Source organism: Oratosquilla oratoria, chromosome 22, assembly GCF_046742065.1.
Source record: "Oratosquilla oratoria isolate Oo_2021 chromosome 22, ASM4674206v1, whole genome shotgun sequence".
NCBI classification, from domain to species: domain Eukaryota; kingdom Metazoa; phylum Arthropoda; class Malacostraca; order Stomatopoda; family Squillidae; genus Oratosquilla; species Oratosquilla oratoria.
In genome coordinates this window covers 37,627,402-37,647,923 of record NC_134798.1, presented here as the reverse complement: position 1 = coordinate 37,647,923, position 20,522 = coordinate 37,627,402, and the positions used below count along the sequence as shown (strand labels likewise).

General features: G+C 40.7%; 1 protein-coding gene across 5 annotated transcripts in view; it reads right to left on the bottom strand.

Moving 5' to 3' along the window:
* cher (filamin A protein cher) overlaps positions 1–20,522 on the bottom strand; it is a 124,035-nt gene that overhangs the window by 25,774 nt on the left and 77,739 nt on the right. For all 5 annotated transcript variants that reach the window (XM_076205738.1, XM_076205736.1, XM_076205737.1 and 2 more), the window contains exons 5-9: positions 15,529–15,867; positions 14,206–14,336; positions 13,541–13,672; positions 12,984–13,391; positions 12,223–12,442 (exon numbers count right to left, since the gene is read on the bottom strand). In XM_076205738.1, the coding sequence (XP_076061853.1) occupies positions 12,223–12,442; positions 12,984–13,391; positions 13,541–13,672; positions 14,206–14,336; positions 15,529–15,867 (1,230 nt within the window). The remainder of the gene's footprint in view (positions 1–12,222; positions 12,443–12,983; positions 13,392–13,540; positions 13,673–14,205; positions 14,337–15,528; positions 15,868–20,522) is intronic.

The following is a 20,522-nucleotide window of genomic DNA, read 5'->3' as shown; positions in this document are numbered from 1 at the left end:
GTAGTGGTCAAAATTGGTGCACTACCACCAACCCCACTACCACCAACCCCACCACCACCGACATCTGCAGCATAACACGACACATGTCACACGAAGCCACGCCCAACCTGTCGGGTGAATTTCCTCACACATGATTTAAGATAAATCACCATCTGCGCTGTGGTGTGGTAAGCTTCGACCCTGCTTCGCGACAACATAGGCCATTCATTACCAATAGCCGGGGACTGCCACTTGCTCCGGCCGTCCGATCACACAGGGAAGGTCTCTCTTTCGACTGCAGCTAAACGCTTTATATCGTAAAGAACGCCAGTAGTCTTTGTTGCAAGAGTAAACGTGAGCTAAATCAAAGACCAGCACTTGAAGTGCGGCGACAGAGAAATAAGCGTTTTTGGACGATGTCTCCTGCTGGAGAGGAGGTCCTCCTTCAGAACGACAGGGTTTTCTGAGGACGAGGGTGATTATTCCAGAGGAAACACTTCGGCTAAAAGACCCGTCCTCGACTTGAGGAAGGCGCTAGACTACAAGATGTACCTTCGTCTTAGATAAGGGGCGGGCGTCTTGCATCACTCCAGGAAAAAAAAAATAGTTTCACGCCCAGGGGCTTTGTCTCTGCCAAGTTTCAGCTAACAACCCTATGCCAAAACAACACGAAAATATGAAGTGCTTGAAGCAGATATGGCGAAGGAAGACTCCCATGATGCAAAAGCAATTTCGAAAAAATAAAAAATAAAATGAACTCGCCATTCATCGGTCTATGTCAAACGGTGTTAACCACCTCAGTCTTATAGAAAGAAACACATGTGAAGCACCAAAATTATACCAATCATGCTCATTAAAATGACATGGGACAAATGATACAACACATTCGTCGGCCTCCGGGGTAACAGCTGGTCAACAAATGAGCGGCTGTCCAAAAAAACACAAGAGAGATGGGGCAGGGGAGGCGCCCAAAAAGCGAACCCAACAAACAAAACAGTCCGGGATAAGACGCCGTTGAAGGGGGCTTAAATAATGTAACAAGAAGTACTACAATTCTCAAAATGTGCCCCTCGTAACCTCATAGGACACGTCAGCAGCTCTCATTTTGTAAACAATCGATGTAGACTTTGGTTTATACTGACCATTAACGTTTAAGAGTTACAATAACAGACTTGTTTTGGTAGATTAAAAATGCCCTCTATGGTTTTGCTGGCAGTCATAAAATAACCAAAGCTAATCATTTGGTGAAATTTTATTAAACGAGACTTATGACCAAAACGTCCGATCTTACACACACACAGAAAGAAAAAGAAAAAGAGACACGCTGTGCTACTGGGAAGACGGGGACAAGAGTATACCAGAGCAGAGTGGGTGAGAACCCGAGAGTGCACCACAGGGTAACCGTGGCACACCTTCCCTCTTCTTGCCAACAACCAATGAGCTCCAACGGGCGACGGCGTCGACGGTGGCGGCGGCAGGGTAGGAAGGAAGGTGAAAGGAAGGTTACGGTAAGCGGCAGGAAGACCAAACGGAACGGAATGAAATAAATAAGCCTTCTTGTGTTGCCGACATGTTGTGGAGGGAGAGAGGGGGCAGGAGAGAAAAGGAAAAGAGAGAAGAGGAGAGGAAAGGAGATGAAGTGAGGTGGAAATGAGAGAAGAGGAAATAAGAAACGAGATAAGAGACGAAAGAAGAGAAAAGAGAGGAAGGAGAAGAAAGAGGAAATAAGGAGGATGAGGTAGAGAAGGCGCTGTTCTAATTTGGCTTGGCTATTTGGCGCCGCTTCACACAGATGTGGGTGGCTGCTATTTGTTGCCTCTGCTATGTCCGGAAGAACACGGTAGGGTGTGAGGTGTAGAGGGTGTTGAGTGTAGGGTGCACGGGGGTGTAGGGGGTGTACGGGTGTGGGGAGGTGTGCAGGGTGTAAGGGTTCCGGGTTCCGGGTGAGGAAGAGGAAATGATCGGCCATGTGACAAGGACACTCAACATAGTGACGAGTGACTTGTTTACGAGATGATGAGGGAAGACTCTTTACATCCGCCACCTTTCGGGCTGTCTTCATGTCGTCCGCCAAGATAGCTAAGGAGCTTTAAGCGATCACTTGCAAGGCATAAGAGACTTTTGACTATGTTGAGCGATATCTGACCCTTTCATTGACACCGACTTGTACATTCATTCTGACTCTCGGAAGGCAATTTATTTAGTTGATGGAAGGAGATGGGAAGGGCCCAGTAGACTCTGAGGACTAAGCCAACCCGACTAATCCTATCAATTAGGTGACAATAACTTAGTTTAGTTTACCGAGGATGATTTTATTTAGTGGAAAAGTGGTTCCCAAACTAAGAGTTGACAGTTTCCTCGAGAGAAGGGAAGGGGGTGCCACGGAGATGAATGAAATGGATCACCTGAAGAACCGTCACCTCAGAACGACCACCTAAAGAATCGTCACCCAGTATAGCCCACCTGAAGAATTGTCATTCCAACCAACAACACCTGAACAATCGCCACCCCAGACAACAGTGAATAGGAGATAAGTATATAACGTAACTAACCTAACAAGTCTACTTATTGTCATGAAGAATTGTCACCCCAGGATAGCTCACATGAAGAATCGTCACCCCAAGATTGCCCACATGCAGAATTGTCACCCTGTTGAAGTCTGAGTTGACGGTTCTTTAAGTGAAATTACTTGACAGGATCCAGAATAAAAGGGAAAATTATCACCAGGGAAAGAAGTGATCAATCGATTCAATCCAACGGACCACCACGGAAATGAATGAAACATCTTGGCGGCAGCCAGTAAAGAAAAGTGCCACCTTGTACGGAAGGGGTTAAACGCACAGATCTGTGCGTGGCTAACAGTACGGGTCACGGGCTATTTTCATAATGGGGATTTACAGGTTATTTTCAAAAGGTTAACGTCATCAGAGACTTTGGAAAGGGGCCTATATATAACACAATGGTGGGCTTTTCATATTCCAATCGGTGCGAGTCAACAGGCCAGACGTTGCTAAACATTTGGGCCTATGCAGACCAGAATGAACTAGTGAATTCATAAAGGGTACCCCATCATATCAGAATCAGGCCGATCTTGTTGAAAGAAAAAAAAAATGATTTAAAAGGTCTCCATAGAAAATGACATCAGTTTCCAAGACGTGAATCCTGAATACCGCTTAAAATCCAAGCATAATACATCGTAAACGATGAACAATATAATGAAAATATAGATAATCAAGATAATGCCAACCATAGCAACCTGATATGCACACTGCCAAATGCACGGTGTCACTCAAACTTGGTCTGTTCATGGAATTCTCACGTGATTCTGTCATGGGACATATACGCCCTTCACAATGTTCGTACCCTAATTGTATGCACAAACACATTTTTAATTAATAGGCTCGTATTACACGTATCGACTTTTCGCCGTGCGCCGTCCACGGCACGACGTCGTCCTCTCACATAACCACTGGTGTCTATGGACGCTTTCATACGTGGTCGTAGTCGTGACGTGTGAAAGTGTCTATAGACACCCTTGGTTATTTGAGAGCACGACGTCGTGTCATGGACGGTGCACGGCTAAAACTCGATACGTCTGAAAGGAGCCTTGTGTAGGCAACAGTCGTCCTTCCTACAAAGAGAGGTGCCACGAAACCATCGCGTTGCTCAATATCGCATTATTCGAAGCTAAGAATTAATGAAATTTTTCTTATTTATTATTAACCCCAAATCAGGTAAATCTAGAGTTTCAGACGGTAATCTGGCTTGCTATGACTACTTCGCCCTTGAGAGTTCATTTTTCTTTAGGAAACGGTTTCCATTAACAAAGCAGAAATAATAATAGTGATAATTAGTTTCCAAATGATTAACAATATTCCATCACGACCGTTTTGGGAGGCTATAATTAACCTTTACTTTTACTTTTACTTTTTTTTTTTAGGAATATCAGATAAAAAAAATTTTTGGAAGGTAAGTTAAGAGTAAAGGATACATGGAGAAAGAGGAAAAGGATAGAAGGTAGGGAGGTGCTTAAAGTGCACTGCTTAAATGAGAGAGTAAAGGAGAAGGAGTACGAGAAGAAACTGAGGAGTGGGAGGGAGTGAAAGATAGTAGAACTAGGACTGGAGGAGCAATGGGGATGATTCAAGGAGGGAGTCACAAGGTGTGCAAAGACGGTGTGTGGAACAAGGAGGACAGGAGGAAATAGAAGGAAGGGAAGAGAGTGGTGGGATGAGGAAGCAAAGAAGGTTGTAGAAGAGAAGAAGCGAGCTTTCATAGATTGGTTACAAAATAGGACAAGAGAATCATGTAAGAGGTACAAAGCAAAGAGAAGAGAAGTAAAGCATGAGATAAAGGAGGCAACGAGGAGAGCAGATGTGAAATGGAGTGAGAGTATGACAAAATTTTGAAAGTAATAAAAATATATTTTTGAAAGAAATTAAGAGAGGAAGAGGAGGCGAATCAAGTAGAGAAGAAAAGGTAAAAGGTGCAGATGAAGAGATAATAAAGGAAGAGAGGACAGTAAAAGGAAGATGGTAAGAGTATTTTAGGGAGTTGCTGAATGTGAAGGAGGATAGGGAGGGAAGGGTAGTTGCAGTGGGAAGCGCCAAGAAAATGACAGTGATGGGTGAGGAAAATGGAGGAGAAATAAGGAAAGATTAAGTGAAGGCAGCTGTTAAGATGATGAGAGCAGGTAAGGCACCTGGGTTGGATAGATGTCATGTAGAATGTCTAAAAAAAAAGGAGGTACAGTGATATGTGGACTGGCTAGTGAGGTTATTTGACATTTGTTTAAGAGAGGGTAGGGTGCTGGAGGACTGGCCTGCTCCCACTCTCTCCCCTTGTACATCTCATCACCTTACTTTTGCCCATATTTATTTCTTTCACACACCTTCTCAAACTCTGTCACTAACTTCCTCAATCCCTCCTCTGATCCTGCTACAAGCGCAGTGTCGTCAGGAGTTTGAAAGCAAACTAGACACTGTGAGATACAAAGGCAGGACACCACGAGCGTAGCTCCCCTTCCAGCAAAATACAACTAGGTAAACAACAACTGGCTTATTTCCCACTTTTTTCCATTTTCTTTCACCATCTCCAATCCCTGACCCACTACCCTTGCATTCACCTCTCGCACCACCCCATGTATAGATTGAACAGCAAGGGCGACATAACACATCCCTGATGATATCCCACCTATATCTCAAACCATTCACTCCCTCCATTTCTAATCCTAACACAAGCTCTACTACTCTCGTAAAAACTCTTGACTGCTCTTAACAGCTTTCCTCCTATCCCATATATCTGCAATACTTCCCACAGTGCTTTCCTGTCTACACTATCATAAGCCTTTTCTAAATCGATAAAAGTCCAAAAAACATCCTTACCTTTTCCTATAGCTTTCTCACATATCTGTCTTTTACCACAAAAATCTTATCTACACAACCCCTACCTGTCCTAAATCCACACTGTTCTTCACCAATTACTCCCTCTGTTCCTCTCATAATCCTCTCAGCCCAGACCCTCCCATAAGCCTTCGCAACTACACTCCACAAGCTGATCCCCCTTTCTCTTGTAAAGCAGAGCTATACAGTCACTCCTCCAGTCCTCTGGCACTCTACCCTCTCTTAAACAATCATTAAATAACCTCACCAGCCAGTCCACTATAACTGTACTTCCTTTTTTTGGGCCTTCTGCATGGCATCCATCCAACCCAGGTGCCTTACCTGCTCTCATCATCTTAACAGCTGCTTTCACTTCATCTCTCCCTTTTTCTCTTCCATTTTCCTCACTCATCACTCTCATTTTATTAGCACTTCCCACTGCAACTACCCTATCCTCCTTCACATCTAGCAACTCCCTAAAATAATCTGCCCACTTTCATCTCCCTGCCTTCTCTTCCATTATCATCTCTCCATCTGCACCTTTATATAATGGTACGATATAAAAAAAAAGCCAAATTATCGCAATCTATTGATATACCCTTACAGCAAATTTACTGAAGGTGTAAAAAATGGTTTACATACATTGGAAGTTAAAAGGTGAAGCTAACATCTCAATGTAACTAATTCTCCAGCATATGTATGGTATATAATGTATCCCACACCACATATATATCTTGTATAATTTAACATCCATGTTATCTAAATTTTTTTTTTTCATGTTTATAATATCCATAGAAATATCAATGTCAACCAACTTCAGCTCCTGTTAACCATTTACAATATCTAGTAGATGACAAAACCAAAAAATAGTAATGGTGATACACCCTAGTGGCAGATCGCAGCAAGAAACTATCACAGCCAATAATAGATGAGTTTCACACCTGTCATTAAATGTCTTGATGAAAATATAACCAAATCTTTATCATGTTACCATACATGATCATGTGCTTGAAAAAGTGGTGCATCTTATAAGGAGATGCCTCTTGTCTGCCAGCAAATACTGTACTGTGTACATCAATATCTCCAGTATTAAACATATTTTGCTAGAACCTGTTGCTTTGTTCACATCCTTTAAGGCCCTATTAGTAAGAGCCAGGGATATCATGGTGAATATAATGAAGCATGCCCCCCCCCCCCATATATATATTTGGATGAAGAAATGATTGAAAAAAATATAGGTCACAATGATAAGGCCTAGACTAGAATATGCGGCGACAATGTGGTCACCCAGTATCAAAAAGAGTATAAAGAAAATAGAAAGAATCCAGAGAGCTGCAACAAAAATGGCCCCTGCACTTGCAAACTTGTCATATGAGGAGAGATTGGCTAAACTGGAGTTACCAACTCTGGAGCAAAGAAGAGAGAGAGGCGACCTACTGACCATCTACAGAATCATGAAGGGCACAGAAATACTCAATAGAGAGGACTTGTTAAACTGGGACAAGAGAAACACAAGAGGACATGGAAAGAAAATAAAAAAAACATAGTTATAGAAGAGATCTGAAGAAAAACAGTTTTCCACATAGAATGGTGGACACTCGGAACAAACTGGATGAAAAAATAGTATGCACAATAACCATTCACGAGTTTAAGAGCAAACTAGACACTGAGATACAAGAGCGGGACACCACGAGCGTAGCTCCCCTTCCTGCTAAATGCAACTAGGTAAATACAACTAGGTAAATACACACACACACACATACACACATCATGAAAGGCATAGAAATTATTGATAGAGAGGATCTAGTAAAATGGGATGATAGAAATACAAGAGGACACAGAAAGAAAATCAAGAAAGACAGCTACATACATACATATACCAAGGCTTCTTCCCCCTTACAAGGGAGGTAGCCAAAAAGGGGAAGGCATAAAAACACTCCCACCCATTTCATCCCTAAATACACTCCACACCCCTCCCACCCTTCCTCTCATCTGAGCACCTCCTGGATGACGGGTCATCCCTGCACCCTGCCCACCGCCCTGGGTCAGAAGCAGTGTCGCAAGACACAGTACATCCACAGCAAGGCCGCTTCATTTAATCGGCGACCCCCCTCTCCGTCCCCCTTTGCATATAAGGCGAGGACGGGGAGAAATCCCTTCGGGCTGCGTCAAAGACAGCTATAGAAGAGATATGAAAAAGAACAGCTTTCCTCACAGAGTAATAGACATTTGGAACAAGTTAGATGAGAAAGTGGTGTGTGCAAAAACAATACACGAATTTAAAAATAGTTTAGATAAAATGAGATATGAAGACGGGACACCACAAGCATAGCTCCCCTTCCCGTAAAATACAACTAGGTAAATAGGTAAATACACACACAAAATTACAGTACTAAAGAAAGTAAAAATGGTAGAGGATAGCAACTCATTGCAACAAGATCTGGACACGATCTGGAATTGGACTCAAAAGTGGGAAATAAAATTTAATATAAAGAAATGCAGAATAATGGAATTAGGAAAGAGTAAAAACAGAATATCAAAAGATTACAGAATTGGGGAAGAAAAAGTAAAAAAAAAAAAAAAACTTGGAAAAAGATCTTGGAATGATGATTGGAAAGGACATGAAACCAGATAAGCATATAAATAAAATATTTGGAGAAACCTACAATTTATTGAGGTCAATTAAAGTGGCATTTGCTTATTATAAGGATGAAGAAATGATAAAGAAAATACTAACTACACTAATAACACCAAAACTTGAGTATGCAGCATCACTTTGGACACCCAGTACCAAAAAGAATATTAAGAAACTAGAAAGAATACAAAGAGCGACAACCAAACTAGCACGGACTCTCGCCGAACTAACATATGAGCAAAGACTGTCCAAATTGAATCTACCAACTTTGGAACAAAGAAGAGAAATGGGAGATTTGCTGACTATCTACAGAATAATGAAAGGAATGGAAGTTTTAGACAGGAACGACTTGTTAGTGTGGGACAATGGGAAAATGAGAGGACACGGAAAAAAACTGAAAAAAGACAGTTACAGAAAAAACTTGAAAAGGAACAGCTTCCCACACAGAGCGATAAATACATGGAACAAATTAGACAACAAAACAGTATGTGCAAACACTATACAAGATTTTAAGATAAAATTTGATGCAGAGAGATACAAAGACGGGTCACCACGAGCATAGCTCCCTTCCCATATATTATAACTAGGTAAATACAACTAGGTACGTACAAAAACCATTCATGAGTTTAAAAACAAACTAGACACTGCGAGATACAATGGCGGGACAACACGAGCATAGCTCCCCTTCCCGCAAAATACAACTAGGTAAATACAACTAGGTAGGTAAATACACATCTGAAAAAGAACAGCTTCCCACACAGAGTGATAGATATATGGAATAAATTGGATGAAGAAATAGTGTGTGCAAACACAATACAAGAATTTAAGAACAAACTTGATCTTGCAAGATATAAAAATGGGTCACAATGAGCATAGCTCCCCTTCCCGTATAATACAACTAGATAAATGCTAGGTAAATACACACACAAATGTACAAACTCAGCACTTCAGATACCTAGTTGTTTTATATAACGACTGAAACCTATTGGCAGAAATAAAGAACTTAACTTACTACTACACTGTACTTTGCAACAAATAAATAATTTGAGAAAACTAATGGTATGAACAGAGAACAAAATACATGTCTTTGGTTCCATATCTCTCAAATGTCAGAGTACTTCTCAATTATTTAAACAATTTAACAGGACCAGTGTCTCCAGGCAGTCCAGATAATTGGGAATTTATTTCTTAATATCTCATAATTAAGAAAAATATTAAGGCATTATAACCCAATAATAGTCAATGATAGTATATCCTTTCCTTAACATACACAGTTTTAACGTGCATGGCTCTGAAAACACATGGACTACCGCTGGGAGGCATATACACAGTTTTGAGCATACATGGGTTACCACAGGGAGGGATATACACTGTGTTCAACATACACAGATTAATGCTGAGATTCAAATGGCATGCAGCTCATCACACCACACACTGCCAACAACTTGCCACGTCACCCCGAGTTACCGTGCTCCATTTGTCTTATTGTATCCATGTTTGTGTCAACATCAAAATTGTGTTTCTCATCATGTTTGTTGTTAGTAATGGCTCACATTACAATATAAAATACAGTACTAGTACATAGGAAAGAGAAGGTGCAACTATTCATGAAGCATTTGTTTTTGTTGTTGGCAGTGGAGGCAAGAGTAGAGAGCAGGGATGATTTGAAAGGCCATCTAGAATTTAGAATACAGTGTACTATACTGTACTGTACATAATTGTGTTTGAAGCTCCTACATTCTAATATTGAATAAAATGTTTGTAAACATGTACATGGGCTATTTCTTTACTGAAAGAAGAGAGGGTACTTTATGCAAGGGCAGCAAAAATATGCAGATTTTCAACATACATGGGTGTCTGTTATCCTAACCCCCGAGCATGATAAGGAACAATTGTATAATGAACACTAGCTGAAATCTGACCTAACATACTTCAACTTAAAATATACTCATTTTTAGACTGTGTGGATTTTTATTTCCATTTCCTGTCTGAGTTTAGAATGTTGCTGAATGCATTTTTCAGTGGATGAAATGTTAACTACCCTGACTGCCTCCTGTACACTATAACAAGTGCAAAGAAAAACATGTACTTAAATCACATAATGAGCACTCCACAACAGACTCAAACTCTATACTTCAAACTCCCTCAGAAACTAACTCATTGAAATCACTCCCATTAAAAGCAAAAATTACATTGGCATGCCTATGTTTAGGTCACCACCCTGGATTAAAACTACGAACACAAAATCAGCTTGGCCTGGCTCCAGTTACTCTACAGTGCTTGTTATGGCATTATGCCGGCTACCTCACACACGCTTACCAAAAAACAAACACGTACCATAAAAATATATTTGCACACTTGCTGAGGTTTTAACCCCTTCCATACGGTGCCGCACACGTAGGCGTCATGGACTTAGATCTCGGTGGCAGCAGCCAATGCCAGCCGTACGACGTGTCGTAATAATACTCGCATCATAAAATATAGTCACCGCTTACATCGATCGTTCTCTCTTCACCCGTGAATTTTGATAACCATAGAAAATGCGATTACAAAATAATTAGAAAGAATGTCATTATGGAGGGGCGACTACAATAAATATAATCAAGACGCCGATATGGCAGCCTCGCGAATACACTCGCTCCCCATGACGCCTACGTGTGCGGCACCGTATGGAAGGGGTTAATACTTGGTGCTGCCTCCCTTACACTTCACCACGTCCCTCAACCATTTAGTATGACTGTCACAAATTCCTGAGGGTTTGGGGAGGTATATTAATCCATGATTCATGTACAGCAGACTTGAGCCATGGAATAGAACTAATATCCTTGCCCATCAAACTTTGCTTCACTATTGACCACAGATTTTCAATGGGGATCAGGTCATTAAAGAAGCTCACATCATAGTCCTTCAGCCACCCTACTACAGATCTGGCAGTGTAACACAGTGCACCATCCTGTATAAATGCCGTAGCCCCACACTTGTCAAATGCATCAGGTAAACTGTCACACAACACCTCCTGATAATTATATTGGTTCATATACTGGTTTTTGGGGAGCACTATAAATTCACCAACACTCTGATCAGTGAAACACCACCAAACCATGGCAAATCTAGGTGTTTGGTGGTCCCACAGGTGTACTGTGGGTCTAGTGGGTCTCTAACTCTGGCCCAGTACACATGTCCACCATGGTTACAGGTGATGGTGAAGGTGGCTTCATCACTCCAAACTACCTTAGACCACTGTTGAGGGGTCCGATTATGATATCTAAGTGCAAAATCCAGCCTACATTTCTTCTACCGCTTGGTAAGGATGGTTTTCTTAACATGCCAGTGGCTACTGTAACCCAGCTCAGCCACCTGCCTGTTGACCGTTCTTATGGACACCTCAGAAAGGTGATGTGGGTTTTTCTTTCAATTCTCTTGCAGTTATAGTAGGTGTACCCTCTAGCTGCTTTTTGAGCACAGTCAAAGTATGTACAGATGTCTTCTTTGAGGGGCCAGGCCAAGGTTTAACAGACATTAACTCGACACCACCACTGGCCTTGAAATGCTTCACCCAGTTTCTCACAGACACTCACAACAACATTTGCCACTATTTCTCTTATCTGGAGCCCAGCTTTGTGAATCCCTATAATCTGAGATATAGTTACAGTCATTAATGACTTCTTTTTACCCATAGTCACCAAAGTATAGCCCAGAAACCAAGGGAAACCCAGACAAAAGATTGGGTGAATAAGAGAACAAAGAAGCATCACTTCTCACCACAACAGCCACGTGGGCACTGAGCCAGTATGTGATGTTTGTTGGGAGGCAATGACGTCATGCTAACAGCTGGTATCCGGCATAATGCCATGATGGAAAAAGACCCGCCTGTATGGTAGGCCATTGTTTTTTGTCAAAGCATTATGCCAGGGCTCTCACCAAGCATAACGCTGTGATGAGCATTGTAGATGCAACTACCACACAAAAAAAAATGGAACACCTTATACTAGAGTTCTACATTCACCCGTTCAAGACACAAAATCTTATCAGTGAGTGGTTTCAGGGATGAACCAGTGGCCATGGCCAGTTTCCAGAGGTCCCCAGAAAAAAGATGCACTGGACTGATTGATATTTTTAGTAGAGACACTCAGCATAATGTTGAAAGAGAAAAATTGCAAGCTTCTAATAGCATGCCTGATCTTAAGAGTGCTAACAAAGTACAATTGGGACAAGAATAATGCTCACCAGGTTCGGCTACAACGTAGGACACATAGCAAGAGCCATCCTTGCGGTCCTTGAAGTCAATCTCAGCCTTGCTGGGGCCTTCAACTGAGATGGCCAAAGAACCGGCACCGGCCTCACGAGTCCAGACATTGAACTCATTGGGCATGCCCTGCTCACCGCGCTCCAGGCCGGGACCACCGGAATGGACTCTGTGGGCACCACCATCCTTGAGCGGGCCGACCTGAACAGGAGAAGCAGAAAGGAGATTAGAAAAATAGAAACAAATTGTACATACATGCATACATATACCAAGGCTTCTTCCCCCTTACTAGGGAGGTAGCCAAAAAGGAAAAGGCATAAAATCATTCCCACCCATCCCATCCCTGAAAACACTCCACACCCCTCCCCCTCCCTCCCATCTTAGCACCTCCTAGATGACGGGTCATCCCTGCACCCTGTCCACTGCCCTGGGTCAGTAATTGTAATTTGAAACATCTCTACAGTAATAAGATAATGTAAATTAATTAAATGAAATCTACCTATATTCTATAAATATTTTTTGCTACTGTTAATACACAGCTGAGAAGGACTCTTAAGAATAAAGGCTCTAGACCAAATGAAATCTCATTTTCTGCCCCCGAATTCATCCCATGTACAAAATCACTTCATGCTAGCCTGAACAAAATCTACTAAGGGTATGAGCAAACTGACAAGAATAACACTACAAATTCTAATTAATCTGACAAATTTATCTCAAAATCCTTTGAAGGGTAGGTACTCACCGTGAACTGGAATGGTGAACCTGGGATGTGGAGTTCCTGGTACTTGACAGACACAGTGTGAACTCCAAGCTCCTTGGGCACAAAGTTAACTCCATAGAGCCCATCCTCAACCTCAGAAATTTCAGCAGCTTCAGTGACTCCACCGGGAGAGGTCACAGTTGCGCCAAGGTCGAAGGGAGAAATGCCAGGCAGTTTGAAGGTGAGACGGCACTGAGAACCGACCTCGGTGAGGGGAACAGCCTCACGCTGGCGCTTGATACGTTCTGTTTGGCGGTTTGAGCCCTCACCGGCCACCTTGGCAGTGAAGGGAGAGCCTTCCACATGGTTGTCAGCGAACTTGAGGTTGATGATGTAATAGCCAGGCTCAGTGGGCTTGTAACCGATCGTTAGAGTACCATCCTCGTTGTCCTACATGAAAATGATATACAATGAAAATGCAACGAAGTTATGTAACAAGTTTTGCTATTCAAAACAGGTGGCCATAAATATCAATCCATATCATCAAGCATTCACAGGGTTAAAAGACAGCTAATAATAAATCTTGACTGACAGCTTACTTTGCACTGAATATCAGCTTTGGATGGGCCTTCAATGGAGAGTGAAAGCCCACCATATCCAGCCTCCCTAGTGTCGATGGTGAAGTAGTTCTCTTCCTGTGTCTTGCCCTCCTTAAGAGCATCTCCAGTGATCTGCAGGGAAACAAAGCAATGTTGCATGTGAGCTGTATCAGTGATGTCTAAGAACATTTGATAAAATCCAGGACAAAATCATGTCATCCTGGCCTAGTCTATCACCTCTGTTTCATGAATGGGACTGACCAATGCTAATCCTTACTGTACTTCATAGATTTTATCTCGTTTTTCGAAAGATAGGTTTTAGTTTAAAAATGAGAAAATTATTCTGATCCAAAATAAAGGTATACTGACAATATATGAGCTTTCTTATTGTGAATTTGTGGGCCTTTAGGACAGTACCTGTACTATGTTAATGTACTCAATCTGATACTAAATTTCTGCCATTTTTCTAGTGCAAGAATGTTGGCTACACAAGTCACTTGTTGGAAACTTTTACTTATACTGTACAGTAATAAGTATATATACATCCATATAGTGATGAATATCAGATGACACGATTCTTAATGTTAATGATTATCAGATTCAAATATAATAAAAAATTATTCTGCCATACCATCATAATACTATCCACCTATGTGAAACCTTACCTTGACCTTAGAGGCATCTCCAACCTCCTTTTCACCAACAGTGATCTTGAAGGGAGAGTTAGAGATGTGGTTGCCCATGCGCTTCACAGAGACCATGTGCTCACCCACCTCACGAGGTGTGAAGGAGATACCTGCCAGGAATGGTAATATGTTTTGATTTCTGGATGTCTTAATTACTTCTAATATTTTTGCATGCAGTAAAAAGTCTGAGATTGATAATTTAGGGTGGTTTGGGAAGACAGGTTACCAATGAGTTCATTTCTTTTATGGTTCAGCGAATGGAAAATTAATACAACTTTGGAAAACAATGATCTGAAGTACCCATCAAATCTCCTACATTTATTGGATGTAGGAACTTATTTCCCTGATGAAAAGCTAATATAAGAGGGAAACAAAGGTGATTGATGGGAGTGGAATGGGTGGGAATGAGTGCATGCCTCGACTTGGCTACCTCTCTTACAAGAGGGAAGAATCCCTTGGTGTACAGATAGATAGATACATACATACATATACTAAAGGCTTTTTCCCCCTACATGGGGGGTAGCCAAAAAGAAAAAGGCATAGAAACCACTCCCACCCATTCCATTTCCTATATATTCCACTCCCCTCCACCCTCCTCCCTCCCTCTTATCTTGGCACCTCCTGGATGATGGGTCATCCCTGCATCCTGTCCACTGCCCTGGGTCAGAAGCAGTGTCGCAAGACACAGCACATCCACAGCAAGGTCGCTTCATAAATTCGTCGACCCCCCCTTCTCCATCCCCTCATGCAGAAAAGGAGAAGACGGGGAGAAATCCCTTCAGGCTGCGTCAATTTTTTTTTTTCTCATACATACTTGCTCACCCCCCCATCCCCCACCTACTCCCCCTCATGCATCACAGCATCATCTATACACAACCCCTCTCCATTCACCCCTATCTTCTGTCCTCTCCCGTCCTTCCTCCACAGACATTCCTCTCTTTTATAATGCCTCTTTCACCCCATCCATCCATCTGATAGATAGATAGGAATTTAATCTCTTGTGAGTGAATGATACCATTCTACATTCCTGACAATGCAGCTGGCAAGAAACATCCAACCTATCCATGAAACTACCATGTTCTATCATAATTATACTTATTCTCCTTGGTGTAGCCCACAGGCTGAAACACTAGAAAGGTAAACTTAACCATCAACTGCCTCTTCTAAAGAATCTATGTATGCAACTGCATCATTATGGAACATCTATATTACTGATATTTATGTAAATGCCTACATATATCATCATAATTCTAATAGAGACATAGTACAAGAATTATGATCAAATGTGGTTGTTTTCCTTACCCAGATGACCATTTGGTAGCTTCTTGAGGAAGCAGGGCTCCTCAAGACCTGAGGGGGCCTGGATGGAGGCATTCAGGCTCTTGATGTCAGAGTCAGTGACCTTGCCAGGTAAGCTGACCTCGGATTGGGAGCCCACGCTGATTTGGTTCCTCTTCCTGCCCTCACCAGTGATCTTGACAGTGTATGGGGATCCCTTAATGTGCTTCTCGGCAAACTTGACAGAGACTTTGTACTCTCCGGGGGCAGTGGGTAGGTAAGACACAGAAACGGTGCCATCCTTGTTGTCATGGCAAGAGATCTCAGCCTTGCTGGGCCCCTCCACAGCCAGAGAAAGGCCACCTGATTCCATCAAATTAAACAATGGGGAGAAAGGTATGCAGAATGATGAGAAACATGTGACAAGTGTGATACATTCCCTTATAATATGAGCTCAGTGAATTATGAATGGATCATTCTTTAGGCATAAGAAAATGTGGGGCCTTTTACAATGAGGCAGCCATATCCACTGTTATGTTCATATTCATAATTCTCTCAGCAACACTGAATGAAAAACATTTCAAAACAGTAGTTTTAATGACTAAGCTAATGACTATCTAATGACAAAAATACAATCTATTATCACATTTTTTGGATGGTAGTAGCAATAAAACACAACAAAATCTACTTTAGTCACAAGGAAGCTTCAAACTAGGCCAAAAGGGAAGCTACTGGCACCACTTGACAACACATTAAGTCTTCAACAAACTGTAGTGGCTTTTGTGTACACAAGCTTGTGTGGTATTTCTTTAAGTATATTTGCACATTTAATTCAAGTAAAGATAATTCAGCAAGCTAATAGACATACAACTTCCTGTGCAGTCAAACAAAGCCAGAGTAGCTGATCGACATGAAGGAAAGATGGATTCCAGGGTAGGGAGGGGAGCAAAAAAAAAGAAACTAGTTGATAGGGTAGAAGGGAACCTTTTGAGGGGAATATGACTTGGGAAGCTATCATTATTTCTTTAAAATAAATAAAGATCCAGAAAAAAATAAGAGAATTATTAGAAAAAAAAAATGAAGCACAAGTTTGAGAGAATAAGATCATAAACTGATAAATAGTATATGGCAAGCAAAAATTAATTGATATAAGAAATTATCTGAAGAAAAAATATCAATATGTAGTATAGTATATGAAATGAACTTATAAAAGAAATAGTAGAAACAACAAATAGGGTGCCAACAATCAAAAAGAAAAAAGTATAAGAATAAAATAAATAAAGTTTTGTATGAGACAAGTAACATGGTCATACCTTCAACTGTTTCCCTTTAGTTGGCCTTTCTGAATGAAAATAATATTTTGGAAAGTTATACTTGTAATTGTTACCAGTCAGTTCTTAAGTTTGCTGCTTCAAAATATTCATCTACATAAAAATTAATTCCTACAAAGCTTTAACATTTGGCACAGCAGTTTCTTATGACCAACTAGGATAGGTGACAAGTTACCTTCTTGTAATATCTTTTAGTCAATTATGTTACTATGAACTTAACTGAGGTAATATTATAGTTTACCGATTTTTTTCATATTCTGAAGTCATCTAGAATATATTGTATATATTATTGATGATATAGTTCCTACAAACTTGTTGAGGGTCTTGGTTGTTCAGGATAAGTGCAAACCTTCAAACTCTGTAAATCTTTCAGTATATCTCTTAAATGATGCAAAGGGCCAACAAGTCTGTTTTTATCCTAAAATTAAAAAAAAATATTGGCAACTCTTTTCAGAAAGTTGCTTTACAAAAAGAAATCCAAAACCGAACTAAATTCTTTTTTAAAGTATATGGAAACTAATATCCACTATTGTCAGGTCCAAAGTCTAACAAGCCACAGAATACATAAAATGTTGCCTGTTTTATGAGTCCATATATGAAATCTATAGTAAATCCTGTTTTGAAAAACAGAGATGAAGAATAGATTTTTCTATAGGTTGCTTGAACTCAATGAAAATACAGAAATATTGGACCTATTTTCAGAGTTCAAAGAGGGGTAGTAGATCTGAAGCAAGTCCTATTGCTCAGAAAAGGGCCAAATAAAGAAACATTGATTACAGGCAGAAGTCTAACAAACAAAATTTACTTGCTGAGTATTCCAGCAGTTGTACTTGTGGTATAGAAGTTTGGTGGGAGGTATCTGATGATAACTGCATGGCCTTTACATAATTTCAGCACTCATCTTAGGAACAAATATACTGCCAGCATTCTTAAAAATCATTTGGAATTGTACTACGAAAACTGTAGGAAATATCTTTAGAGAAGATATGTCCCTGTCATGTAAATGAAAGTACAAAAGTGATGCTGCCGCATATAGGGTGGAATAATTCATGCAATGCTTACAAATGTGCTCCAGGATTTGGAGGTCACAAAGAGACCAATTGTGGTGTGTGTCTTCATGTGAATCTATCACATATATGTGAACAGTGCTCAGCTTACAATATCATATCAAGTATGAGAGCATGTCACAGGAATAAGAACTGAATATAGAATAGTTAAAAACTAATATTCTCATGACAAATATGAGCAGGTTGTGTATGCAATAGTTCACTATATAAGAGAGGGAGGAAGAAAAGCAACAGTCTGAATGCATATGAAAAATACAAGTGGTGTTACAAGAATGGACAGGGTGAAGGCAATGCACAGAATGAGGTTGGAAAGAGCTGTCAGATAGGATAAATGTTGCAGTTATTGAGGTTTTAAAGAGAAATAATCAAAGTATGCTGAGGTGGCTTATGCATACAGTGTGAATAAAGAAAGTGTGTGTTCTTGTCTATTTCATAAATTATTATGAGTGAATATAATGAAGCAGTGGGGATAAACCAGCTCCAGGTTGTTGTTCCTGTCTCTCCAAGTAATCCTGTCTCCCTAAGGAGTCCCACAGCTGGAATGGGGTTTTCCTACAAACCCCTTACATTGTATTGTGTGTTGTTGGCATACATGAATGTGTACAATGTAGTCTTCATAATGTGTTGTATAGTATGGGTTGAAGTGTTGCATCCTAGACAGTTATTTGCAATGTGGTCATCCAGCCTTTTCTGGTAGCTTGGAAGGGCTGGATGGTGGCTGCACCACAGTCTGGCCAACTGGACTTTGTCCTTTCATCATGAGACTACCCACCACCCCCAAGAGTTGGGGGCCAGTCACAAGAATCCCCTGCCACCTGCCTTTACACAGGTGTCACCAATCCCTGGGAACAGCTTTAGTTACCTGGGCAAGTACCAGCTCCAGGTGTTGAACCCTGCTGTGGAGAAGCTTTGTTTCATTGTGTTGCCCTGGAACTGAATGGTATGATGGGACAAGGTGGTGAAATGAGAGAGGTGTTAAATGGGGTTTAATTAAGTGTTATGTGGGTGCATGCTTTTGACTCAGCTACCTCCCTTATAAGGAGGAAAGGTCTTCATGCAAGTTGCAAATTGTCGATGAGAAGGTTGTGATTGCAAGTGTGTACAGGTCACAAATGGATGGTAAGATTGAAGTATTTTAGGGGAGAATATGCAATCTTTTCTTACATAACATTTGGAGATCATGTGAATGCTATAATTATTGAGGTTTTAGAGACAAATAAAAACATACAATAATAAGTGAAAGACGAGTTGAATACTAGACAGTTTTAACGATTACAGTGACAGGGATTGTGGATATGTGTAGGAAAAGACAACTGATATATGACACAAGTCATTTTAAAATTATGCAGCAATGCACTTAAACAAGAAACAGCTAGAATAAGAAGCTATTACATATAGATATGGTGGCTGACAGGAGGGTGAAGATAAAGTCTGTTGATTTTGCAGTTGTGGTGGCAGAGGAACTTTACCCTAATAGGTAGCAGAAGAAAAGGTGCTCCCTTTAACCATCTTTTTTTTATGACATACAACTTTATTTGGCTGAAGATCAAATCTCATTCAGATTTAGGTCCACCCACCAGCTGGATGAAATATTCTGGCATTAGAACAAAAACGAATAGAAGAAGAACCAAGTAAATGGACCTATCGAGTTGAAGAATGTCAAAAAAGCTAAGTAAACTACAGAGTCGAGTGATGGAAAGGCTCAAGTAGGGGATAGAAAATTATGGAGGGAGAAAAATGAGGAGGAATTTGAAAATGTCTGATGACACACTGCTGTACTAGGAAGTATATGTATTACAGAAAAAAGTTGAATGGTGACTTTCACATACTGCCAAAAAGAAATGAAAACACTTCAGAAATATTTCATTAGTTGAAATTGAAAAGTGAAGAGAAATAGGAAACATGAATGGAGTAAGAAAGATAAGAAATAATTTTTCCCTTGGGTTGCATTGACTGGAAACCTAAAACACCACAATAGCCAGGAATGGTCCTTGGGGCCAAGAGATGTGGAATATTTTCTTCATTGTATTACTGTGGGACTGCTTATATGTCACTGAATAACAAGAGGAACAGGAGGAGGATGAAGAGGATGAAGAGGATGAAGAGGGGGAGGAGAAAGAGAAGAGGAGGTGATAGAGATGAGGGTGATAGGTTATGAAGGTAGGAAGCAGATGCATCTCTCCAAAATATACCTCGAAGTACCATAAGTAATAGGTACCTGTCATTGATCCCATGAAAACAACAGGCTGAATGACTTAGGTTGAATATTCTCTAACAAAAGCATTAAGTACTAGGGCAAGAGGAAAGAGAGTACAGAGTTAAAAAGGGGCAATATAGATGGGCCTTCACTGCACAGGTATCTGAAATGTGTGGAGCAGCAGAGGCAGTTCTGAGAAAGAAATTGAACATGGAATTGCAATAAAGGAAATGAAAGAACCTAGAAGAAACATGTAGAGCAGAATGAAAGAAAATATAAATGAATGAGCTAATCAAGATGTCCAACAGCATAATGGAACTATGTTGTAAAGGTGTCAGATATGGACTAATCTAATAAAATGACTTATTTTAAAAAGAGCACTATTAACAAATTAAGGTGTTAACTATGTGTTAGATCAATGGT